This window comes from Phaethon aethereus, assembly GCF_964289735.1.
Source record: "Phaethon aethereus genome assembly, chromosome: 3".
Lineage (NCBI taxonomy): Eukaryota > Metazoa > Chordata > Aves > Phaethontiformes > Phaethontidae > Phaethon > Phaethon aethereus.
In genome coordinates this window covers 71,050,878-71,078,133 of record NC_138576.1, presented here as the reverse complement: position 1 = coordinate 71,078,133, position 27,256 = coordinate 71,050,878, and the positions used below count along the sequence as shown (strand labels likewise).

The 27,256-nt window shown below is 36.2% G+C and overlaps 2 protein-coding genes across 2 annotated transcripts; one reads left to right on the top strand and one right to left on the bottom strand.

Annotated features, from left to right (window-relative positions):
* Nucleotides 1–612: 612 nt before the first annotated feature.
* Nucleotides 613–26,455, bottom strand: TFB1M (transcription factor B1, mitochondrial; the record flags this gene model as incomplete). The annotated part of the gene is made up of 7 exons (XM_081997645.1): nucleotides 613–874; nucleotides 3,563–3,690; nucleotides 14,235–14,354; nucleotides 18,943–19,094; nucleotides 20,879–20,987; nucleotides 24,629–24,780; nucleotides 26,323–26,455. The coding sequence occupies 7 exons, from the start codon at nucleotides 26,453–26,455 to the stop codon at nucleotides 613–615; spliced, it is 1,056 nt and encodes a 351-aa protein (XP_081853771.1).
* On the top strand, nucleotides 9,761–10,451 carry CLDN20 (claudin 20; the record flags this gene model as incomplete). The annotated part of the gene is made up of 1 exon (XM_081997475.1): nucleotides 9,761–10,451. Exon 1 carries the CDS (start codon nucleotides 9,792–9,794, stop codon nucleotides 10,449–10,451), a length of 660 nt encoding a protein of 219 aa, XP_081853601.1. The 5' UTR covers nucleotides 9,761–9,791.
* Nucleotides 26,456–27,256: the final 801 nt, after the last annotated feature.

Sequence of the window (27,256 nt, the reverse complement as noted above, 5' to 3'; positions counted from 1 at the left end):
AGCCATGCTTTCTCCTTTTTATGATGCTGCTTTGCTCTAGTTGGAGCTTTAAATCCCAAATTCTTTGCTTTTGCATAAATGAGAAGAGTATTGGCAGACCTTGAGGCAATCTGTGCACTTTTTTCTCCTTTAAGCCAGTTACTTGAGTATATTTATACAAGAGGGTTTGGCTTTTGTTTTTTAAATTACTCTGCAGTATAGGATGTTCCAGGATAAAAAGAACACAAAAACCCAAACACTGTGTTACATGCTGAAATATGGTAAGTGTTTTTGTCATGTTTCAATAATGCACTTTCAGTCATACAAAACTCCATTATTTCAGAAGTATCCCAGCTTAATTACATGTCTCATAACATACCTTGTTCTTGATATGTGTTCTAGCCATTCCCCTGAAGTAAAAAGATCCTGTAGGCCCCTTGTAACTGGACCATCCTTTCACTTTTGTCTACACCTGACTGAAATGAATAAATAAAATGGGAAAGCCCACTCTCTCCACCACTTCCTCAAAAGTATTTCTTCCATACCTGCACAGATGTAGGACTATATAAGCCTCCTTTTATGGAATCAAAACCTCTAGATCAAGGAGTTAAATTAAAATTCAGTCTGCTGCAATTACAGCTGATTTTCCTCTTCAGTCTGTTTGGACCGACTGGTACGTTTAAGTAAATGCCTCATCTTCTTCTTCTGCCTTAGCTCTTCTCTGTAATTGTACGCAAAAAGGCTTGGGTCTTCATCGCACATTTTCCTGTATGTATTGCACAGATTTCTGAAGTGTGACATGGAGAGCTGAAAAGGACGCAGAGTTGGATCAACGTTTGCTGTCATCATCAGCTGTTCTGTTTTTTTCAAACGTCCACTTTCAGGAAACAAGGTCCTAAAAGGTGTGGGGAGAAGACAAACAAATTTAAACAATTCAGACAGACAATTCAGTTTCCCTTAAGAGTAAGACAGTCCTCTTGGGAATTTACTTAATACAGGTTTACTATTAAGTATGTCATTATTTTAGCGCAGGCACTCTTCATATAGCTCGTTACGTAAGCAAATAGAAACATAAGGGTCCTTTTTCTGCAAATGCAAATTATAACAACATAGGAAAGGGTATACATACTTGTACATTAAACACATGCATGTATGTTCATGTTTGCTAACATTTAAAAGAGCTACAGTGACAGAGCCTTCTTGGAATTAGCCTTATATTTTAGAGAGCAACAATAGATTAAACTGTGCCAAACAGAGCAGATCCAAACCATATGACTGACTTTTTTCATTCCAATGGGAAAGATATTGTATCACTTGTCATTAATACCGTAATTCCAATGCAAAAAAAAAAAAAAAAAAAGCCAGGAAGGAGGAAAGGAATATTTCATTATCATTCACTTTGCAATATTTAGAACTCTTGAGAATGTGCCAGGAATCGGAATCTTAGATTTTGTTTTCTGCTCTGTTACTGTTCATAGATACTCAAACAAGTTCATTTACTCTGTGGTCAGATGCTTTAGAACCTCTTTCACAAGATCCTCAAATTTTAATGAGTAGTATTAATTCAAGTGATTTTTAATGTCTCACAAAAATGCCTTCTACAAAGTGCAAACTAGAGTAAGGACTAGCTCCTATTAGCTAGCAGGTCAAGGCAGAAAATTTGCACATGGTTGATGTGTGTGTCTCGATGTTCAAATTACCCGCCTCTGACATAACCATGCATAAGACCTAAAAATGCCACGAATCTAATACAGGAACACGTGTCCCGTCCCGTCCCGTCCCCCCCCCCCCCGCCATGCCTGCATCCAGCTGTTTTGCAGGTTGGCTGGACAAGCTAGTCAAAAGGCTTTGTGTGAGTGATAGTTGGCTCTTGGTGGGCAGACAGAATACAATGTTAAGAAAGGGTTTAAAATGACAAGAGAAGGATGGAACTTCTGGGAACATGGTTTAAAGTACATGCTACTCAGGGCCTGGTGGAAAATGTCCCCATTAGTTCAGCATCTAGGTCAGCAAGGTTAAAATGGATCAGTCCTTATTTTGACGGCCCTCCTTAACTTATTCTCTCCTTTGATGTGGTAGTTAAAAGATGTACCTAGAACCAAAATGTTCAATCATCTTTTATGTACAGACTATGAACCATCTTAAAAATGACCATGAACAGCAACTCAAACTACTATGTTTTTCTTCATGGACTTAATATCTTAATCTTAAATACCATGTCTCTCTCAGAGCCCAGAATTTGCACACAAAGGTAAGCTGATTCGATTACGTTTATACCTTATAACAAACATAATAACCTTATTATATACCAAAATTTACTATTTTTTTTCAGGTCTGCTAAAGAATAAGAGGATTGTGTTTCTTAGCTGCACACTAGGGATAAAGTATGATAAGCTGCTAGGGAATATGTGATGTCCAAAAGTTCAGATTCCCCCTCCTTACGTCAAAAGAATGTAGAGCAGTTATTAGCAATTTGAGATTACACAATAGTTGGAGTTTTTTTAAACTTACTTTGGCAAAAATATTTCACAAAACATAGGACGTGCTGATTGCACGTGCCTTCTGCTTACATTGACAACTGCAACTGTTCTTTCACAACAAAATCAACCCTGTGAATCAAATACAAACCTATCTAAAGTTCAGATGATATCCCATTTTCTAACCACCTCCAAATGCATATTCAAACCTTAAAACAGCGAAATTGGTACTCATTTTAGGTCAAGTGTCTGCATCCTAGACATCAATGCCATTCACTGGCTTAAACAAAAACCCACAACTAGAGGTAAAATTCTGTGTTCATCTTTAGAGAAGTGACATATAAAGCTCATAGTTCAGTAAGGTGGCATCCACCCTAATTCTAGACTGCATCAGGGCCAAAACCATACCCAGTAAAATTCAGGTAGCCAAAGCTGCAGCAGCTCTGTCACGCGTTCTACAATGCTGAATGCTGGTTCTTCCCCATACCAAGTCAGACATGTGGCTATGCTGGAGTTTTAACAGGATCCTTGGCAAAAAGACTGCAGGTTTCTTTCATCATCAGTTAGAGATCCTAGTAAATCGCCTCAGTAAGACATGGGAATTTTTTTTAAAGAGTCAGTAAGAACTCTATAAAAGGGCAAGCACAGAAACAAGAATTTGACCTTTTGACATTATCCCCAAATAAGTAAAATTTCCCACAGATACATCCTCCCTCCACACTGCCATCTTTGGCTCTGAATTTTGAGACTTTCATTTTTTGACTCAACCAACAAATGCTGTAGTTTTTGTGGTTGGGTTTTTTTTTTGTTCCTGAGACAGAGAAACTCTTGGAAAGATCACCAATTTATCCTAGTAATTTTAATAGCTTCAACTGCACTAACAAAAATGCACTGTAATTATTACATAATTACAGCAGAAAGAGATTCATCTCATACTTTTGTCTCCAGAAACCATTCTGAAATAAAAAGATCTGATGAACTAGGAGGACAAATTTAAAATGGGAAGAATAAAATCAAATGCATAGCTACAAGTGTTTCTTCACTGATTTAGTAGCTGACACATTTACAAAAACATTATCTGAGAACTTTTCATTAAAGATTCTTACGCGATTCCTCGGAAGCAGTGTTTTCTTCTAAACTGAAAAACTCTTTGAACCACTTTTTCTACTAGCTCAAACGGCTGCTGTATCTTTGGTTGCACCAATGGAGTGAAATGCACCACCGCCACATCCACCTGTACAGAAAAAAAAAAGATCAATTGGAGTAGACATACTCCTCTGAGACGTATTATTTCCAAGTTAACCGGTTAGACAGCAGGAAACAGGCTGAACATAGGAAGACATTATTGTGACAGGTAACATAGCTGTGCAGTGACTACCGTCATAGTATTTGAATATAAAGATTTGACTTAACTTTTAAGGCCCTACAGAATTTTAGTCTTAGTTATCTACATATTTCCAATTAGTTCACATGCCGTTAGTACTTAGTACTTTTTTCCCCCATGGCACTTCTTCCATCTAGAACAACTTCCATGTAATCTGTGAAGTAATTAGCACCTCTTTCTTCAGATCCTTCCACAAGACAATTCTGACATGATACACAAATTAGACAATATTTGATATACAGGCTGAAGGGCAGCTGGAGAAAATTGGTATTATAATTAGAATTCATCCTGCTCCCTATATGTTTTCTGTTGCTTTAGGGCTTTTATAAAATGGTAGCCAAGGAATTACTTTTCTACATAGTAAGATTTTAAAATTATAGTCTATTTAAAGGAATGGTAGATAGAAATAATTTTGCATTCAGTTTAAGTGACCATACAACTCTCTGTTTACACTGTGTATCACAGTTCATCCAAAACTATATTCTGAATGATTCTACAAAGATTTTTTTCCAAGCTTGTTTTATTCTTTTATAGTTCAAAAATCAGCTTGGTTCACAGAACAGTCACTTTCCCTGTGTCTGAAAACAGACTGAGATAATATCCTTCCTTCAATGTACACATATATACATATAAAAAACACAAAATACATCATGCAATTATAGATATATTATATTACATAGAAATACCCCAGATTCAGACTTCTGTATTACAAAATGCAGGCAGAGGGAAAAACCCAGCTCTGTACAACATCGAATAAAACAGTTCATCTTCCAAACTAGATATTAACAACAATAAACATGAAAAATTTATGGAGAAGCACACTGAAAATTTGTACAATTTGTTCAAGTACTGGTACTGAATGATTACAAAATTTTTAAATGCCAGACATTTAAAAATATTGTCTCTTATTTAAAAAGTCTACTAATATGATGGACAATCATCCATCTTTTTAAAAGGTCTGAAAGTCAATATTGGAATTCATAGAAGAGATTCTGTGTGACGTTAAATTGAAGTGCTACTTCTGACTGAAATAAAAGATACACTAAGAGCAAAGAACAGCTTCTGTTGTAGGCACACTCTCGATGTACCAATACTTTGAGAAAACCCATAGGAAGAGAGTACTTAAAAAAATTAGAGGGTTTTTTCCACTGCTCTAACTAAAACTGCTCCAAGTTTGTGGGTTTTTTAAAAATCAATTAAATCATAACAACCTCTGATGTGGACATATTCTTCCGGCACAAAAGTGCCATCCATCCATGTTGTACTTTCAGTGGGAACAGCTCAGCTGTCAAGTATGTATCTATCCAGTACAACTGCTTCAACAGCAGAGGTATTATATTTACTTTCAACAGAATAATAAAAAACTCACGTTGTTTGATTTTCATGTAGATAGAGCTTACGAAGCTGAGTGAAAATACTGGCTAAAGAAAGGGAGGAAAATACTGATTAACTGTGCTGATAAAAAAAAAAAAAAATCCACCACAGCAAGATTCCAGTATTAGCCCTGCTGATCTCAAGTATCTGTTACAGATACTGTTCTTTCTCTACTTTTCTACCTTTTCTGAAATCTAGAGTCAAGACAGGGGGGGAAAAAAAAAATTAATAAAATAGAGAGACACAAGAACTTATTTAAAAATGAGATGAGAAAGAAAACTTGACATATGGAATCAGCAGTGAAATGCGCATAAATGTGTTTTCCAAAGCAGTTCCTGAATTTCTCAAGTGCTTATAGCTTCTACCTTTGCCACAGGTTGCTGCTACCTGTCAGGAGGGCCACAGGAATGCAGTGAAAACTTGTGTTCACACTGAGTGTCAGAAAAGTTTATCTTTCTGAAAAGGGCAAATACATACTTCACATGACCAACCAGCACCTTGTACAGAAATACTAAGGGTTTATTTACACGTTTATCGACATTTTTGTCAAGGAATAAAACAAGGTATTTCCCCCCACGAAATTAGGGATAAGAAAACCACCAGAGAGCATTTGGAATCTCCTAGACACCTCAGTTTTGCAGAACTGCTTGTGAGTGAGTTATGAAGGCTCTTTGGGAGATGGAGCTACATCTTTTAACAAAAATTTCTGATGGAAAAGAAAAAGAACACAATCTAGATGCAGTGTACAGTTTAAGAGAAAAACAGCTCAGTTTGCAATCTCAATGCCAGTGGGCAATAATTTCTGCTTCTGAAACAAAACACAGCACTTCTCAGCATTTGTTCCATTATAGACACGGTTTTCTTTGGACCCCAGGAAAGCTGCCTGGTTACTATAGCAACAGATACAGGGGAAAGCTTTTTCTCTTGTAATTGGCTACTCCTTTAAAATTATACATGCTATTTTCCCCTAACCTTTTAAATATGCATAAAATAGAGAGCAGAATTATGCAAGCAAATAGAGTACACAAGAGCACTTATGTACAAGTACACAAGTTCATTTGCTGCTAATTTTATTAGTAACACTTTTTTCCCACAAGTACATTAGAAATATTTACAAAATACTACTCAGTTCTTACAAAATAATGAATATGCAAATTATTCAACTGATATATCCTGAACTGTCAATAGTACAGCAATTATTCACCCCTTACTGTTTTAGTGTATCTGTACAATGAAGGATTATGTTCTGGTAGGAGTAGGAGGAACACATGACAGAGTACAATTTAATTCAGAAAAGTCTGCTGCCTTGCTGATGAAATTAACACTCTAAATCAGAATAAGTTTAAAAGAGACAATCTTACTAATTGTGGACAATAAAGGTCTCATGATGGGCAATACATGTATCTTGCAACAGGGCTGCATTAAAAGCAAACCCACACACCCTTTTTCAAGCTGTAACTTACTCATAGGGAACTGAAACCTAAGCAGAACATATTAAAACTTCATTACAACAGACTGCTTGAGATCCTGCTAAGATAGTTTTAAGCACTTTCACCAACCAAGTGTTCAGTACCAGCATTTTATCTGTCTGCTACAGACAAATGTTAGGTCTAACACCAGATACGTGCATTTCGTACCAATCTTGTTCTGATGCGAGAGTTTCATTTTGGTTCACTTCCAGCAGAAAAATAACTGTGCCACTGCACTAATAGCAATAATCTAATTCCTGTAAGAACTGCTTTTTAATAACTTAACTCCATTCACACTAGGCTCACAAACAGGATCACAGGAAACCAGAAGTCAGGCACAGAACCTATGGGTTTATCATGTCTGCAATTAGCAAAACTTTTCTTCCAACTTCTCGATTTCACACACGAACTTGTTGAGGCCACTTCTCTCATGTGCTGCAGTTACCTTATAGGCCTTATTAGTAGATTTATTCCTCCACCCTTTCATACAGACTTATACAAAGGTAACAAGTTATAGGATGACCTACAGAAGGCTAATGATATCAAGAAGAGATAAACAAAACCTGTAGTTGAGTAGAAATATCCTGTTTGTTCCAATTACAAATTAAAATAAATTGCATAGTTCTTTCCTAGGAAGTTTAAACTCTTAATAAGATTATCTGTGATGGGAAAAAAACCAACAACCCCCACACAACAAAACCTCTGGCTCCGGATCTCAGTTCAACTTAAATGATCCTACTCTCCCCTGTCACTCCCCCCACTGCCCCCCCTCCAATCCAAAATTCTACAACATCTCTGGATTCTCAGTATTTTACTCCTTTTAATCACTGTTCACCATTTTCATCATAGAATCTGGCTATCATTATGTATTTAGGACTAAGGGCTTCCATGTGTTTTTCTCCATAATCTCTTTGCTTTCCCTTACTGAGTGTTTGTCAAACAAAACTCATTAAACAAAGTACTCCTTTATTCTCGGGTAGATGGAACGAAGAGAGGGAACAAACAGCAGTAATGCACTTGCTGCAGAGAAGAGAAAAAACAACATTCCAAGAAATTTTGTTAATACATGCCAATGCAGTTTTATACGAGAAGAGAGAGTTCCATTCAAGATAAACTGCATTTTTCCAGAACATCTGCAGTGAAGAAAACATCTCAGACCTCACATCCAGCAGTAAGTGCTACGCAAACAGGAATGAAACATTAACTGTATTCTTTATTACATCTGCAGTGCTTATACTTGAATTTATCATGCCTTTAATTCATTCATCCCATTAAATGCAATGTATGACTACCATTTGCAGTGGTTTGTGTTTATGTTTGCATGTTTGTATATGCTGAAATTTTGAAAAGGAGGCAATTAAAAAAACCTAATTCAAGATCCTAATTATCTGTTCCAGAATATGCTTTTGAGCAAGTTTTGAGATATCCAGACATGTCAGTTCCTTCTGTAAAAGGAAGTTAAGCCATCTTTCCTGTGGGCCTAATACAGCAAATGATATGTATTTGCCCAATCAACTCTTCACAGTCTGAACAAACTGAAGGGATTTGGAAATAGGCAGGTCTTTGAAATAAGATTTTAAAAATGAGTAGCTGTTAATATTCTCACCTTAACTATAAACATTTTTAATACATGCTGGACAGAGTTAGTACCTCCTTGAACAATTACCTGAACTAAGTACAGTATATAAATTAGAAGATTACTTGTTATGCAATGCCACTAAGGACTGATAGCATACATATTGATCAAAACCTTGTTGTCTTATGTATAATGAATTCAAATAAGAGTACAATGCTACAGATATTTTGTGTTCCACTGATTTCAACTTTATCCCCTATTGTTATGGCTTTTCTAAAAAAGTTCTAATGCTAAAGACCAATTTTTTATATTATTGTTCACATTTCGATAGAATGTCTTAGAAAGCATAATCCAGACTGAGGACCACCCTTTATCTATCACTCTGGTAAAAGACAAAACCAGCCAATTATACAGCCCCACTCGAAAGGCAGGATGCCATTTCTAATCCTCATCACAGAGGTTTCAAACCATTTTTCTTCATCTGCTATCCCAACAGTCCAACTGATGTAACAGCAACAGTGCTCTTCCCACTGGAAGACAGTACAGTTACCGTACTGCCTAAAATGTTCTCATCTGTCAAATGAAATTTGACTCTTTATGCAAAAATAGCAGGGAGGTTTTTAAATGAATTTTTAAAACTGCCATTTCATGGCAAATTTGCAAATTATTTCAGACAGGTAAGTGACCGATTAGGAAAAATGCACTTACACAACTAAGTTGTTCCACATAGGTGTGAAAAACAGTATTTTGTTTTACAGACAAAAGCAGGTCATATTCACTCTTATGACTTGCTCAATACTGCTGCCGTAAGTCAAGGATTGAGAACCACTGACTGAAATTAAAATCATGATTTAGAAAAGTCACATGTGACATTTTTGAAAATACTGCAAAAAATGCATTCAATCTTAGTTCTCCTTCAAAAACATCAAGTTTCATAACAGTAAACAAAAGAACAGACACTATTTAAATAACTGAAATAAAGGGTTACCTTTAACCATACTTTAAACAAAACATATTATCAATATTCATTGTTATAAAATAGTCATCAGGAGCTGACTACACACACTTGAAGAAGGTGCTTGAAGAGTACAACGTATTTTCCACAACGACTTCTAATCTGCAAGTTTCTAACATTCCATTTACAATGTGCATTCTCTAGTAAGCCTACAATCTGTATACTATTACCAACAACTCCAGTAAAGTAAGTTTTGCTTTATGGCTTGCAATCATGTATGCAAGGGCAGCAGCTTCTTCTCACAAGCAATTCTAAAACATTGTCCATTTGCCATCATTTATGTTCAAGTACCTTGTGACAGCTGCTCTCATCTGCTGCAGGGTCATGTTCAGATATTCATTCAGATAGCTCTAATTGTAAATGCAAGCTGGTTTCGTTTGCTGATTTCTTTTTCTTTCCCACTCCCATTCCACCCCCCTTCTTCCCCCCCCCCCCCCCCGCCTTTCTCCCTATTACACAGCGGGCTACAGCCTTGGCTACGAAGCGGGCAGACAAAAGGTGACAGCAGATAATCATCATGGCATCAGCAAGTCTGCAGTTCTTTGCTTTTATTCTGGCTTTGTTTGGTGTTTTTGGAGGTATCACAGCCACCTTGCTACCAAACTGGAAGGTAAATGCAGATGTTGGTTCAAATATCATAACAGCTATAACACAGATGCAAGGACTTTGGATGGACTGCACATGGTACAGCACTGGGATGTTTAGCTGTACCCTGAAATACTCCGTTCTCTCTCTCCCTGTCTACATCCAGGCTGCCCGGACCACCATGGTACTGTCTTGTATCCTGTCAGCCTTTGGCATCTGCATCACTACAGTTGGAATGAAATGCACAAAGCTGGGAGGGGACACTGACAGCAAAAGTCACGCTTGTTTAGCTGGAGGAGTCTGCTTCATTCTTGCAGGAATCTTTGAGTTAGTACCAACATCCTGGTACACAAGAGAAATTATTTCAAATTTTCTGGACCAGAACATTCCAGAGAGCAGTAAACATGAACCAGGAGGAGCGGTTTATACAGGATTCATTTCAGCAGGGTTTCTGTTTATCGCAGGTGTGATCTTCTGCACTTCCTGTTTTAAACAGCAGCAAGGAGCATTGATTTATCCTCCAAAGCAGCACCATTTCCCATCCACAGAGCAGGAGAGCAACGCAGGTTACAACCTGAAGGACTATGTGTAAATACAGTTATTTCTATCCATTGAGGCTTTTTCTGTGCTAAGTCTAGTATGATTATTTCAAAGAATGTGTAACATAGCACTTAACTTCTCTTACATCTGGGTTGCAATTATGTTTAAGCAAGGTATTTCATTTAAGCAGCATCCACAAAAAGCATGAAGTAGGAAACAATGCTTAAGTCTGCTACCAGAGTACTTTTTTGTTGATTTTTCAAACCATTCTTTTTGACTTTCCAAGTAATATTTATTGAAGAAAAACGAACTCTTTTAAATAACTGACAGTACAATTAATGTACTGATGGCTTGTTACAGCAAAGACGCTTAAAAACTAACTGCTTTCTATTTAGCAAATCAGGCTATGAATAACATATAGTGTTTTATAGTGTATTTTATATTTTTATCTGTATTATGATGCAAGGAAAAAAAAAACCAACCACTCTGTCCAATAAGCCCACTTCAATGGTTTTTAAGTAACAGACACATCTGCCTTTCATTTTCAGTTGTAAATTGCCTTGGTAACTAGATTTTTTTTTTAAAAGGCAAACCCCCAAAAAACAAAACCACACACAAAAATCAACCATAAAAACCCACAACAAAAACCCACAGCCCCAAACTTTAGCTACATTGTCTATTCTGCATATCAGGCTGAAGATTCAGCAGTACCATTCAAATCTTGCCAAAAATGGCTCTCCTGCCCCAAACTGCCACCTGCCGTGGGTTTCATTTATTAACGAAACGTCTACTGGGCAGTCACCAATTGCTACCAATCTATCATGACACAATGAATGTTAGATTTAAGGAGCAATACAACAACAGAAATATAACCATGTCTATGAAAATACCAGCAAACTGTAATACACAGTATACAAAATAAATATCTGTGTTCCAGAAAAAAATGGAAGCGTCCTAAGCTTACACTTGCTCAAAGTAGCTTTTAACAGCTCAAATAATACAGCTACCATTTATTGTCTTCTACATTTCTGGCTACCTAAAAGAACTTTTAAGTCTTTTTAATTATTCCAGTAGGGTCTGTTTCAGGCCCACTCCCGTGTATTTTATTACTGTAAAATATAATATACAATGGTAATAAAGAGACAGATTCTTAATTTATTTTCTTAACCCCCTTATTTTGGTTAATAATCTTAGATCCTTTAACATTTTCTTTCAACACACATATTTTGTTTTGTGTCGGTCACTGGCAGAGTATGTTGTATCTAATTCCCTAAACGAGAATCAAAGTGATGTTAATTTGCTAGCATAGCTAAGGGAATGAAAAGGGAATTATGATACCGGCCTTTAAATTTAGGAATATAATAATGTTGGACAAGTCTTTCAACAAAACCAATTGGTATTTATTTTGTATGTTTATATAAAACTTTCACTTCCCCTATTATTAGCCTGAAATTCACTAAAACAGTATGAAGAGGCCTTAACATTATACATACAGTTTGTTGGAAAAAGTAAAATCTTCTGCTATAGTATTTGAGAAAGTGAAATGTTTTATACATCTAATACGTAAAGAATCTTTATTCTAATATGCATAGAATGCAATTACACCTTGGTTGTATTACTACTGTTATGTAGCCATTTTGAGTTTCGTATGTATTCATCAAGGAGCTTGTTTTGTACTATTCCTAATGCTAGTATCAGCAGTTATTCAGTACTGCAGACTTAACTCTATGACCAAAAAGCCAAATTTTCTTTGCTTAGACACAATGCCATGCAGCACCATTCCACTCCACAAACCAAGAGTCTTTTACATCTCAACATTCATAAGTATTGTTGAAATAATATTCATTCATTGAACAAATGAGGTAAACAACTCATTCCCAAAAACACACATGACACTAAGCTGTGATCATTGCTACGTATACGAATTAAAACTAACGTTTGTAAAATAAGAACCAAAGGTATTTTTACAGGAGGGCATAAGAAAAAGGTCATAATTTCATACTATGAGCAAAATTAAGTATTCACCACTTACATAAGCAGCAAATTTTTCCTCCTAGAACTTTATACAGAAGTACCTGAACTTCTTTGTATACCTATGAAACAAGTATCAAGCACTGAGCCACTTCATTCACAATATGCTGCAAGAGATTTCCAAGAAAATGAAGATTCTATCAGAAACGGTAATATCTAATACCACAAGTCAGTCTATGGCTAAAAGAACAGGGATAAAACAGAAAATCAGTCTACAACAGGCGTTTGAAAGAAACAAAATATAGTGAAAACAGGTGCCAAGTCTGTCTGAAAAAATTGTACTTTCTGCTTTTGCAATATAAGCAATGCTTGTTTTAACTCAAAGAGATACATGAAATAAAAATATGCTTGCCTTTTGTGGTACTCCCTTTTTTATTCAACAGAGCACCAACTGACTGTAGGATTTGCTTATACTAAGCCATTTGTTACAACTCCATGAGTTACCTCTACCTGTCAGCTATGGACTATTTTCAGTACAGGAAAATGGGAATATCAGTAATAGCTTCCCAATTCTGAGACACATTCTGCACAAAACTTTCGACTACAATAGCTCTACTATGCCCTCAAATTCTATCCACCATTGAGAAACCACCACAGAATTAGAATTTTGTCCTTACTGAACATTGTTTCACATATTTAACAGTGAGTTGACATCCTGAAATTATTTTTCATTCAGCTAGGAGACAGGGTAGGGGAAAAAATAAAACAACAAAAAGCAAAAAAAAAAAAGTTATCTTAAGCCTGGTCATTTTTTTCCAAAACAGACAGCTGTCATGATTAATAATCTAACATGTTTGAACAGTTACTCGCTCAACAAAAATACAGAATTTTAAATTATCATCAGAATATGCCCAGATATTATGCCTTAAAATTTATTGTGATAAAAGAGAGAATGACTTTCCGAAGGTTTTCAAGAGATAGACTGTGATAAGGGGGAAGGGGGATGTATTGATGAGCTGAACCAACCAGGTTAAGAGGAACTTTCAGAAGCTGCAAGTTCATTTCTGAAACAAAACAGTACATTTCCATATTGATTCAGGGGAAACAGACCCCACTTTTTGTCAGGCACACATTTTTACAAAAACAAAAACCAAAATAAATTCTTCTCCAAAATACAGTTTATTTGTTCCTGAATCCTGTAATCGTAATGGCTATTAATAAAAACCAGTGGCAGTAGATAGGAGGACAGCAAAGAGACCGTTTTCCTCTACTCACTCAAGAGCAGACAGGAGGGAAAAAAGATTGTTACTTTTTTAAACAGGCAGTGGGATCTAGGTGACAAAGTGCTATAGCGAATAGGAGTGAGTTAAATATGCTAAAGGTGAACTGGGTGAAAAGTAAAGATTATATACATGATAGAATTAGAGATACTTGACAAAGATGACAAATGAAAAGCTTTTATTTATCAGGGTCTTTCAAAAGACCCATCAAATTTTCTAGGCACAAATCCCAAATGCAAATAAATCCCAAATAAATGCAAACTGTAAACAGCAGGCTTCCCGAAGATGCTATAATCTTAGCAGACTATCCTGTCATTACATCCTAATCTCCCTCTCCAGAAACACCCATAGTAGTACACTGATTTTGCAGATAGGCTTGGAGGTCAAAACCAAGTTCTGAGGAAGCAAAGAGAAAAGCACCTTCTTGAAGCAAATATGCTTTGTTTACAGGAATAGCATATCACTCCACTTCATAATATGGAGATGTTGAAAAAGAGCACCCAACTGTGTTCCTTACTCAAAATCTGATATATTGCTTGACTGACAAATTAACAAAAATCCCAAAGAAATACCTCAAAACTTACCTTTGGCTTTGGAACAAAGGCTTGACCTGGAATTACAAAACAGTTTTCCACAGTGCAGAGATGCTGAGCCATGATGGACAGTCTGCTACGTTGCTTACCTTCTGGATTAGCTATAAGCCTCTATTGAAGAATCAACACATGGAAATCAGTGAAACTGAATTGACCAAGTGGTCAGTTACATTAAAGCTTGATTTTCAGTATAATCAAACACAAATTTTTAAGCTATTTATTAAGAACTCATATCAAAGTTTATGCCCAGTTCATCCAGAATTTTTCTCCAATGTAGCAGCGTTTCGCTAAGATACCATGCTAATTTACAACCTTGGTCCTGCAATCAAATGCACATGAAAAGGAGCTCCCAGAACTTCTGCAGAACTTAATGAATGTCAAAAGAATTTTGTATGCGCAAAAGAGAAAACTAAAACTGTTCTGACTGCAGGATTCAACACAAACATAAAACATCAAAACATCAGCTAACAGAATTCTCACATCTTTTCCTTCCACAGTTTCCGTATCAAATAATACCATTTTTTCCTCCTTTGAAATTAAACAAAGCTCCATAAACTCAAAATTAGATAGAACCCAACATTTCTTCATTATTAACTGCTCTACACTTACAATATATGCAAGGAAGATGAATCTATTTTACATAAATTTAGATTACCTAACAGTAAGAGCATTTAATAATTAAAGATCGATTTAGTAATTATCTGATTTTCCTAAGAAATTCCTTACAAAGATTATCATGAAAGTAGCCTGGATAGAGGTTTTCTACACTTTCATGACCTGGCAAGAAATGTATTCTGTGTGTTTTGCTAGCACAAACAAGATTTAAACGTAGAAAAGCACCCAGTAGAACAAGTCTCAAATGGTCAAAGACATTGTACTAACTATGCAGAAATAGAATTTTGAAGATTCCTGTTATTTTTTATTAACATAGTGGTAAATGTGAACCAATTTGCATATCTGGTAACATCTGTACATCATATAGCTTCAGATGAAAAGCTTACTTATGAAATGCCGCCATGCTTATTAAAACTATCCCTAAAAAATAAAATTTATGAAGTTTTAATTTTTTTTTAAACAACTCTCTTGAAAGGCAGTTTAAGCATCAGCGTGGAGCAAATAAAACTCTTCAACGAGTTTGCAGAAAGCGAGCTCAGTGATTCTTTTTACCTGCATCAGCATTTAAAGCTACCGTCATTATTGTTTCAGATAAACCTATTAAAAAAAAAAAAAATCTATCCACCATCATTATTATTCTCTGAGAAAAAACAGGCTGCAAAGTCTAACAATGCAATCAGATAGGCACTTCCTTAACCTCTGCAGTGGAAAAGAAACAGACCTAATGACAACCCTGGTAGTCCTTCCAAGGCCAATTCAAACAAGCCAGTCTTTACTTCCCACAAAAACAATGTAACAAGTCTCAGGCAGTTAGTTCCTGCTTCTCAGCTACAAAAGGGATAAATTAACAACATCCACCTCTGGGCTGTAACATCTTAAACCACTTCAACCACATCAGGAGGAACATACTTGGTGTAAGGCACTGCTCAAGAAACACAAAAAAGCTGAGAATGTAGAATAGAATCATAGAATGATTTGTGTTGGAAGGGACCTTTAAAGGTCATTTAGTCCAACCCCCCTGCAATGAGCAGGGACATCTTCAACTAGATCAGGTTGCCCAGAGCCCCGTCCAACCTGACCTTGAATGTTGCCAGGGATGGGGCATCTACCACCTCCCTGGGCAACCTGTGCCAGTGTTTCATCACCTTCACCGTGAAAAATTTCTTCCTTGTATCTAGTCTAAACTTACCCTCTTTCAGTTTAAAACCATTACCCTTTGTCTGATCACTACAGGCCCTGCTAAAAAGTCTGTTCCCATCTTTCTTCTAAGCCCCCTTTAAGAACTGGAAGGCTGCAAGAAGGTCTCCCCAGGGCCTTCTCCAGGCTGTGAACAACCCCAACTCTCTCAGCCTGTCCTCACAGGGGAGGTGTTCCATCCCTCTCATCATTTTGGCGGCCCTCCTCTGGACCTGCTCCAACAGGTCCATGTCTCTCCTGTGCTGAGGGCTCCAGAGCTGGATGCAGGACTCCAGGTGGGGTCTCACCAGAGCAGAGGGGCAGAATCACCTCCTGTGACCTGCTGGCCACACTGTTTTGGATGCAGCCCAGGATATGGTTGGGCTTCTGGCCTTATCCTCCTTAACAGGCCTCAAAATTCAGCATATAACATATAAATTGCTGGTTTTCATCAACAGTTTTAATCAAGGTAATCAAATCATATCAGAACAGAGTGGTCTGTAGTAATAGGTCTATACTGACGTAATTCATGTAGCTGTGCTACAAGGAAACAGAAAAGCAGCAAACTACCACCCCCAAGAAAAGCAAAGGTATTTTCTATCTGTTATACGAGCAAAAATGAGCTTGACCACAAATAACACAGCATGGTGCTTTATTTTCTTACTGTTAACATCAAGTTAGCCTAACTGATTATAAAGCACATATAAATTCCATGACAGCATCTTACCCTTCCGCTAAGCTTATGACATATACACTGAGACTTTCTTTGATATTTAGGCTCTTAGCTTAGAAACATCCAGTGAGGACATCAAACTTTTGAGTGTAAGACATTTTCCTTTCTTATATATCCAGAGATATATAAATCCACAGATACAGAAGATGTCAGTAGCAACTCACTATCCGCATTACACTGTTCACTATTTCCTGGTACTGAATATGCTTATATGTGCCAAATTACAATGGTTAACCTAAGCAACTCCGGAGGCCCAGAAAGAGACACACAGATTTGATTATCATCCTTTCTCCTAATCATAAAACAAAACAATGTCTCTCAAATGAGTTTTTCATGATGTCAAATCAATTATGGAAATGCAAATCAGAAACTATGAACAATTTTGTCTACTGTGGAAGATCTGTATTTAGATAGATGTAAGAACAACAGTCAAGAGATCCCAGAATGTAAACTCAACAAGAGTTAAACACTGATTCATTGCATGACCCTGAACAACATATTCAATTTCCTAGTGTTTCTAACTTCTCAGCGTTCCAAGTACAAGGAACTTTAGAGTGCATGGTATTTTGCATCTCATTGAGCCATGCTGGGTGCAGAAGCACTATAATCTCCATGTCACCAATGGCGCATGCAGCTGGTTACAGCTATATAAAGTACAGAGTGCATTTATGCTCTCACTCAATGCTAGGCCTATTTTTCCACTGCTGTCACAAAATTTTGCATCTACCCATCATCACTTTGCATTTTACATCATAGTCCGTTAGCCATATTTTTCAACAAGGTCTAATCTCAAATGGCATGAAGTCCTTCTGGAAAACAGATCTGGATTTTTTAATGCCTGAAACCACATGAGCTCAGAACTGAATTAAGAAATCTAGTTTATTGCATACTAAATGTTTGTCCCTGGTGTTCTCTAGAGCCACCTACTGGAAATACTTCAGTACTTGTCTTGAATCTTGATCGCAGGGCTAGAGTAATGACAGCACAACATGGTTTTCTGTGACCCCCCCAAAATTACAGCAGACATGCTACTTGCACATATAATTATTACTAATTTACTTACCCAAAAAAAGCACAGCAAAGTTTTCCTATTTGAATTTTTACTTTGAAAGATTAAAATTCAAACACCACACACATTTTGGTTGCGCACAGAAAACCAGATATTTATGAACTGGAGTAATTAGATGGAAATTCTTTTTTCAGACTGATGAGCAATTCCTTTTTCTTTTTTTTTTCTTTTTTTTAAGCATGTGATATGCTTATAAGAAGCCATACTGAGATGCTGGTAAGAAGCCATACCACTTTCATAAATACATAAATAGAAAACAAAAAGTCTTCCAGCCTCTATGTTATCATACGTCTCATGAAATGGCAACAGAAATAAACTGTTAAGTATGAAAGCATTGTGGAGTAAGTCAACGTAGTATCAACTGATCTAGAATTAACACTACTACACAGGAGATCAGTTTGGCATTCTTTGAGAATCTAACTATTGAGACAAAATAAAATCTCCATTTGCTCTTGGACTTGCTGTGACAGAATTCAAATGATGCCTTTTTACACACACAAGGCTGGCAGCAATCCATTAATAATTCTGATATCAAGTCTTGTTCAAAAAAGCCAGAGTAATTTTCCACGGTCTTGACAAATACTCCCTGTGTTTTAAGTGTTTAATTAAAACTGGAATTAATGCTAACCTTCCATTTTTCCTTATTTCAAGGAAGGTGCCTTTTAAAAAAATTATTTTTTATTAAGAGGGCAAAGGAAATAACTATAAGTATATTTCTTGATATGATTGAAAGGTAAGGAAAAACAGGCTGATGAAATGGTGCATGACTGACTGTGAGAGAAGATATTTAAAAACAGAAGAGTGCTGTCAAATCTATTCATGTCAAAGAAATCAGACTTTAGAAAAGAACAGATTAAGTACCTCAAGAAAAAATATATAAGATATTAAAAAAAAGTTTATGTGCTGTGAAAGGATCAGAGGAGAGGATTAATTCAACATTAAAATTCATCATTTACAGCCACACAAACTAAAATTGAACCAACTCTTTCCTCTCTTTTTAAAGCCAGCTAAGATTGGTTTTGTTCTTTTAAACAAAAGGTTACATGTAAACAATTTTTTGTTCAATTTAGCATCTGTAAAGTTTTGGGAAAACAGTAACATCTTACCTCTGCAACTTCCTTCTGAAAAGTCAATGTCATCCGTGTCCTGCCATAAATAAAAGGTCCATCCTTTTTGGAAACATTTGCAAGCCATTTGATGATTAGAGGTGTTGAAACACTGAAAGGCAGATTCCCAATGATATGTATATCTGGCGGCTCTGTTAACATTTGATGGAAGAAAAACAACTGTCAAAGTTTTGGACAAGATTTTGCCATGAAAGAACATGTAAGAAAGATATGTGCATATAATCCTAGACTTAAAATACTAAAACAATTTTTATCATGCCACGCCAAAATTATGCCTTTTCATTTGTACTTGTCTTACACTGACAAAACTGTGTTACTATTCTCAGTAATTAGTTGGAAAAAAATAACAGTTAAGTTTGTTTCTCATTTACATTTGAATAAATCAATAGCTTTTAGCTGATCAGTAGATTTCAGCTGAACTATTCCAGAATATCAGAACTGTTGACAACAGCAAAACTACAACAGTGTTTCTGTAATTGTAAACTATGACTATTAGGTACAAAGTGAATAGCCACACTCATCCTTGTGTACAACACGTTCCTCCCAGAGACATTTTACTGAATCTTCATAATCCCCAAAACAATCACCTAGCTCAAACTGGACAGAGCTCTCCTTCTGTAAAGCCCTCTGAAACCAAAAGGTCTTAGAGAAAGTACACAACTTAGTCATGAAAAGTGATACATATGGTTCAATTATGTATCATATCAGTATATATGTGTTGTACAACGCAAAGCAGGTATTTCATTAGCGGGGATCCTTATAGCTAAGCAGGAGTGCAATAGAAGTGGACAAAACAACAGGGAGCGTGTTATTTCTTAGTTACTACAACATTTAATAACATGAATAAGAGATGGTAGTATCAAATTCAAGATGGTTTTCTGGAACACTTATTATGCACCTTTCAGGCTGTGCTATTTCTAGCATATTTGTGATACTGGACATGTATCAAAGATGGTTAAGTATCTTTCTGAAACCCACCAGCCTTTCAGATTTTCATATGGCAATAATAGAGGAAAAAGTATATTCTACCTGTAATTAGTCAGCTGCAAAGACAACAATGACTCATATGTATGTTCAAGAAAGGTCAATTTTTAAAAACTGCACTACACCTTCATATATGCATTTCCTCATAGCTGTGTTTTGTGAGGCACCTACCTCTCGCAATGAGGCAAATACAGCATGGAATTTTTCAAGGTGAACATAATGAAGCATAGTCTTTTATGTCCTAAGTCAGAAAGCAGTTTACTGTTCTTCGGGCACTGCAGACAGTGACTCTATTTAAGAAATTTGGAAAAGTGGCCTGGGAGGTCATCAATGATTTATCTAATAATATTACATGTTTCAAAAGGGAGGTGAAATAAAGTCCTAGAAGAGCCTCAGATTTGGAAAAAAAAAAAACCAAAACCAACATCAACCAACCAAATCTCTGAATAGATTCTACTTTTGACAAAGATATCCATCTGAAACGAAAACAATTAGAAAACTACATTTTTGAGGACAAATTTCCTAAACGTTTCAAAGAAAGTTACAGAGATTTCTTCAGTGGAAGGACAGCAGTGGTGGCTTCTGGCTTCTTCAAAATGAGGAAGAAGCTGGGAAGAAACTATACCATTTGATTTGCTTTTATGCTTTCCAAGAGTCATTATTGTACAGTCAAGATACCCTAAGGTTAATAACTGCAAAGGTCCTCAATGTTGACTAAGGTGAATGTCACACAAATTCCACTGTTTTGTCTTAGAAGAGGAAGATGATTCCGTTTCCTTCTAGAAAGGAAGAAAGTTAGCTCGTCCTCTCTTCCTACCTTGAAAATGTACCAGAAGAGAGTAACACCTGCACTGACTGAACTGCAACTTAACCACAATTAAGACTAACTCAGAAGCCTTAAAAATTAAATAAATCAAATCCAAATACTAACCATCCTCCCAGTTCTTTTTTAAGTGCTTTGGAAAAGCCTTCTCCATCTTGTATGTCAGGACATCTCCATGAACAATGCTTACTCTTCCTGGAGCTGCTTCGGATAACATCTATTTGTAAGCAAGCAAGCAAGCACAATTTCCAGTATTAACCAAACTGATTTCCAGTTTCAGCCACAGCAGGAATGAAACCATTGCTAAGTATTTGTCTTCAATATAGAAAAAAAGCACAATAGCAATTAAAACTGAGCATACCATTATTAAGTATTTACTTTCAAAAAGCAAACACTAACGAAAAAAGTTTAATGTGTGATTCTGTAAATGCTTACTATTCACAGCTGTAGAATTCTTAATAGGGAATTTAAACCTGAAAAGACTGCTAAGAGTGTCTTCAACAAGAATAATTAACAAACCCCAGGCCACTAACAGGACCCCAACTGATTTAAGTAATAATGCAAGCAGCAGGTTTTGAAAAGTTTTTAGATCCATTACCTATGGAAACAAGACTCATGTTGTTTATTCTGTCTCCCCCACAGCTGTAGGATCTATTATCCAATTTTAGCCATGTGTGATACAAAGCTGCAGAAATATTCAGTCATTTTCAATTTTACATAAAAAAGGGGGCAAAGATTCTCTTAATACTCCCTGTAGCAGTCTGAACTCACACCATTAGAAAGCAAGGAGCTCTCAAAAATGAGGAAATGAATACCAGTAGCAGAAAACTCAAAAATGTCTACCTTTTTAGACATTACAAAATCCACTCTGTTGTCAACTTCTCTACCCCACTTTTGCAGCTTACCTAGTATTTAATAAGAATAGGCTGTAGTTTAATGACCCATTCTTTCATTTCTGGTGTCAGTTTACACAATCAAAATTAGTTAAGTTTTTTCGTGTTGTATTAATCTTTCACAGTATGAACATAAGCACAAACAGCACAATTCAAAAGCAAAGTCAACTTTTACAAAGATGACATTTGGGGATATTTATTGTTCGTAAGTCAGAATAATGAAAAATGGCTTAAAAAGCAATTTTGCTTTTGCACAGAAATCCAAATCCATAAACAGTTAAGTGCTAGTGGCTTAACTGACGAAATAAACAGCTCACCATTGTTAATTCCATCTTCAATCTGAATCATGTTTATATGCTCAGGAGCACAAACAGATTTTACAGGTCTCTGAGCCAAAGGAAAGTGCTACTTTCTCATACTGTTCACAAAACGTCTGCATGATATTTTTTTGAGTAAAAGTTTTTTTACCATCAAAACAGCTAAATTTTGTGTAGAGTACTAAAAAAAAAAAAAAAAAAGCTTAACTAAAACCTAAGTGTTCCTACATGTTTAAGTGCAATTATTTCCAAACAGAAAAAATAAATCTAACCTCAATTCCAAGCCACTTAATGGATTTTTCAGCATTACACTAGCAATTATATGGCATACAAATTCACTAATCTGCCATGATTTGTCAAATCTTTCTTTGAAGCTGTTATAAATGCTATAACAGGATGAAAGATAATGTAAGATCAATAAGGTTAGAAACTAGCATAAAATGAAGCAGACAGCTGCCTACACAATAATGGATTATTAACATATGTTATAATTTTTTTAAGAATAGTTTTCATGTCAAGAGGAGTTTGGGGTTTTTTTTGAGTATCACACTTAACATAACTGAGAACTATATTTAATTTGTGAGCAGAAAAATCACAGTTGTGTATTTCTAATCTGAAATAAAGACTCAGAAATCCACTGAAACTTGCTATATTTTAAGGTCAATGTGTGCAGCTAACACAGTTCCAGGAGCTCTTGTGCACCAAGCACACGAGCCAAATGATTATCTATCATACAGACCCTCTTGTTCTTCACACAGAACGAAAAGGGAATAAAGAAAACAAAGGGCATAGTTTAAAAAATGAAATGGTGTTCCTGGAAGAATTCTATATTCAATCCATTCTCTGGCTGAGCGCACCCTTTCTCTTCTCATAAATCTTTCCAGCCTAACAACTATTAGGGCATATGGCATAGGGACGTTGTGATTCTTCAAGAGCGAAACAGAACTGACATTCTCAGCTTGTGTAAACTGTTACTCTGTACACATATGTTCTTTGCTATATTCCAGTTTTGCAGTAAGGAGTTGTGATAGAGACAACAGCCTGAGAAACAGTTAATGAAAAATGCTGTATGCTTTACATCAATGATTTAATAAGTATCTAAAGAGACATTTTTAAGTAATAGTCTCTCTTACTTTAATCTCTGACATTTTCTGTTACTCAAATCTCAACCTTTTATAAGCATTGGTTTTGATAGCACTTTTAATAGGAAACCAGGAAAAAAAAAAGGTATTACAACCCACATTATCACAAAAAAGAGATTAATTCTGTTATGTATCATGTTATTTGGAGGGAAAAAACCAGCACCAAATTTAACACTAATGGATGCAACATATTTCATTCTCATGCACTGTTACTGAGTTATGGCATCTTTATATTCAATAACCTCATTCAGACATATTTATTTCTACTGTGAGGAGGTTGCTAATTAAAAATAATGACTAACGTTAATTCACTTGAATAGTAAAGATAATTACATACCAAAAGCTCATTATAGACCCTGAAAAGCATACTTTTATTCAGAGAAATCTGTTGTAGTGGCTGCGTTTTGGAAGACCAGAAAAATTGCCTAAGTACTTAAAAAACTCTGTTAACTAAAGTAAGTATCATTTCATCTCGAATTATCTCCAATTCCAAAACAGTTCTGAAAATATAAAACAAAAATGCAGATTTGCCACCACTCAAGAAAAGTGAAAACATAGTGTTTTCATACTTCATAAGGTAAAGATGGCATACTGTCAATTATCAATGGCTGACCCTACAAAGACATAGTTAAGGTCCATATTCAGGTTTAAGGATATGCACAGTTAGTTTCATTTACATCTTACATTATTATTGTCCTACAAAGAGATGGTATCAGTTCTCGGTGAACTACCTATTTATTTTCACTGCTCATTTACTACCGAAGACACAGCGCAATACCAGGAAAGCCCTTTGAATTGCTATGATTTGAGCTTGTAGAGGCACAAGAAAACAATCAAATCTGAAGAGATTTTGGACTCTCTTGATTGATTTATGCAGCCAAATTCTATAAATATGGAAACTTAATAGCAACACAAATGGGTGGTATTTGAAAAGTGCTACAATGACTTGTGAACTTATACCAACATCAAAAGAAAGGAATAAAAGGCTGAGTCTTTTTTTTTTTTGAAAATTTTTAAATAAATGCTTGTTTTATTCTTCTATATCTAGATGTTAATCCACATTGAACTGTATTAACTGGAGATATAGATTCACAATTTTACAAGTTTTAAAGCATAATTATTAGGATTAAAATGAAAAATCAGGCCAAAGGACATTACATTCAACCTTCAAACTACTATTTTACCCGCACAGATAGACTTTTAAAGCACCTGAAACTTCTCAACCAGAAAAAAAACAGGCAGGCCTCAGCCTTAATTCAGTTGCAGGATCAGGTCCTGAAGAGACAAAGGGTATTTAAATGAAAAGGCATATGAGAAAGCAGGACCTTTCTAATTGCTATACTGTGTATTTTCATCTTCAAGCAAACGATAGCTCTAATTTAAGCCAAAGAAGCAGACCCATTTTCAATGCTAAGGTCTCAAGAAACTTGCAACCTTTCTATCTTTTTAAAATGTTCTTAATCAATGTTGTGGATACATTTATACAAACTATTCTCCACATGGTACCTGCAATCCTGGAATAAATCGAGCATCTTTTTCAATTAAAAGGAGTTGTTCAACACCAGCACGGAGAATGGATCTGGTAATTCCACCTGGCCCAGGGCCCACTTCACAAACATGGGCATTTTTCAGCTCGCCAGCTTGTTTCACTATCTTGTCTGCAAGACACAAAGAACATACTAAGCCTTTATTCTCCAAAAGATCCAGCTCACCGAGATAAACTGATTGTTTATTGTTAAAGCACAAGTGTGCTTATCTCAGAACACACACAAACAGTGACACATCCAAGTTAAATGATCATGCACCTGCTAGACTGCACAGAATTCAGATTTGTTTCATGCAAGATATGCTCAACTGCTTAAAAAAAGACTATTTTCAGTTTAATGTCTTTAATATACATTGTTGCTCATTATAGAATCAAATAAAAAGAGAGTATTATTTCTAACCTGCAAACAAGCAGTACTATTCTCCTACTGCAAGTAAGCACTTGTGTTCAACGTCCTAAAGTCTCGCTACTTATCTTTATAAAGGTATTGCACTACAGTACCTCTGTTTCAAGGAAATTTAAGAAGCAAAGAAGATAGAGTGAAGCTCTACCAAGATCACAATATGTATAGAGCAATTTTATGAGGGAGGAGTTTTACTGGAGTAAAGTAAGAGTTGGGATACAGGTAACTGGTAATTACAGAAAGTAGGGCAGCTGAAAGATGAGGAAAAATACCTGTACATAAGTGGAAGGATACAACACTGGAAGGCATTACAGCCAGTAAAGAAAACGGATTAAGGATTGAAAAAAGGATTAAAAATGTAGCTAATGAAACAAAGAGATCCTTAGGAGCATGGAGAGAAGGATGCTGAGAGAAATTATGCTGCTCATTCTATAAACTCTTAAGTATGCAATAAAAATAAGAAATATTTTACGACTTGTCTACTTGTAAGGTATGCATGCACTAAATGCACGCAGACATTTTTATTCCAGGGTAACAGTGTAGATATTCAGGAAGTGGAACAGAGTTTCATGTTCACATCCTAAATCTTTATCAACCTGAATCCTCAAATGTAATCAAATCATCAGCTACATGAAGCTGCACTGCATTTATTACTGCAAAAGCCAGCCACCACTAGGGCAGTAAAAAAAACTCACCACTGACTGAACAGTACCAGCTTTGTCACCCAGTGCTGACATGAAACTGGAGAAAATGGAATTGTTCAGAACTCGTTCAGAAAAGCTACTTTTCCGGTAAACTAAGACAAATGACCTTCCTAATCACACTATATAGTAAATGTAACTGCACAATGAATTACAGTACTTTCTATGATACATAATCTGAAAAAATACTCATTTTTGAATCAAATTTATAAACTATAGTAGTACCTAGATGGTGAAAGGTAGCCTACTAAGGCTTGGATTTTTGCATTTCAATCAATAACCCGTATTTTATATAGGAATATAGTTTCGATGTAAAAATTTACTCTGTAAGTCATAAACAAACACATTTTCTAGGAATTTACAAGTAAAATCAATTTGTCTAAGATAAAACTACTTTTAAAAGAAGTCTTTAAAGGTTTACCATTGAGCTGCCATTAGTTTGACAGATGTCACCACGCAAACATCACCTCCTTAGCTAGAATCTGGATGCTGAAGAAAACCGGGATACATGTTTTAGAGCAGCTAAAAATATTAGAATAAAATATTTAACCTGTCAATCGCAAATCCAGTAGAAAGTTCTGTGAAAGTTGTTTCTGTGCTTTAAGGCGGAAGAGTTTAATAATCTCTCCAACAGTTGGCAGGGGAGGCAGATGGAAAGCTGCAACCTTTCCAGGAACAGCCATAAGACAAAACCCTTGTTCTTTCCTCCTAGAGAGACATTGAAAAGATGATTCTAGTATATGCAATAAATTCTAATATACTTAATATTAAAAAATGCTACTAAGTTTTCAAACCAAGACACGATTTACAAACTATTATACAAATGCTAAATTTTAAACATCAGTATTTTGACCACCGTGTGCAGTGCTTATGCTCAGCATGTATTTGTGGGATTTGGGCAGGTCTCGTTTTGCAGCTTTGGCAAAACATTAGGTAAAATAAAATCCTCTCACATTTGTTCAATGTCAATCTTTCAGTACTTTAGAAAAGAATCATTGATAATCTGCTTGAATTCATGGTACCACATAAAGGCAGAATATATTTAATTAAAGCACCCCTGAAGAACTGAAAGATTATTATTCATCCTCTGCTTTTCTAAGCAGAGATACAGACAGGAATCCAAAACGTGAAAAATGGCATTAGCTAATTTAAAAAAAATAAAATCTTTTTTTATTGCCAGCCCCAGCCTCACCATTACAGACCTCGGGGCCCACAAGTTTCAGCACCAGGCGCCCATTTTGTAGCGAGGCCTGCCACCCAACGCCGCTGCTTTCAGAGGCACGGCCCCACACGCAACGGGCCTGGGAAAGGCCGCCGCCTGCACGTGCGGTTCTAGTGGCCTCATGACAGGGACTGACGAGGGCAAAGCCGCGGAGGGCGACGCCAGCGGGCAGGCGGCGGCGGTGAGCGTTCACCGCCGACGCCATTTGACAGCTACTGATGGGCCGGGGGCAGCGCTGTCACAATCGGTACTCGCACCCAGC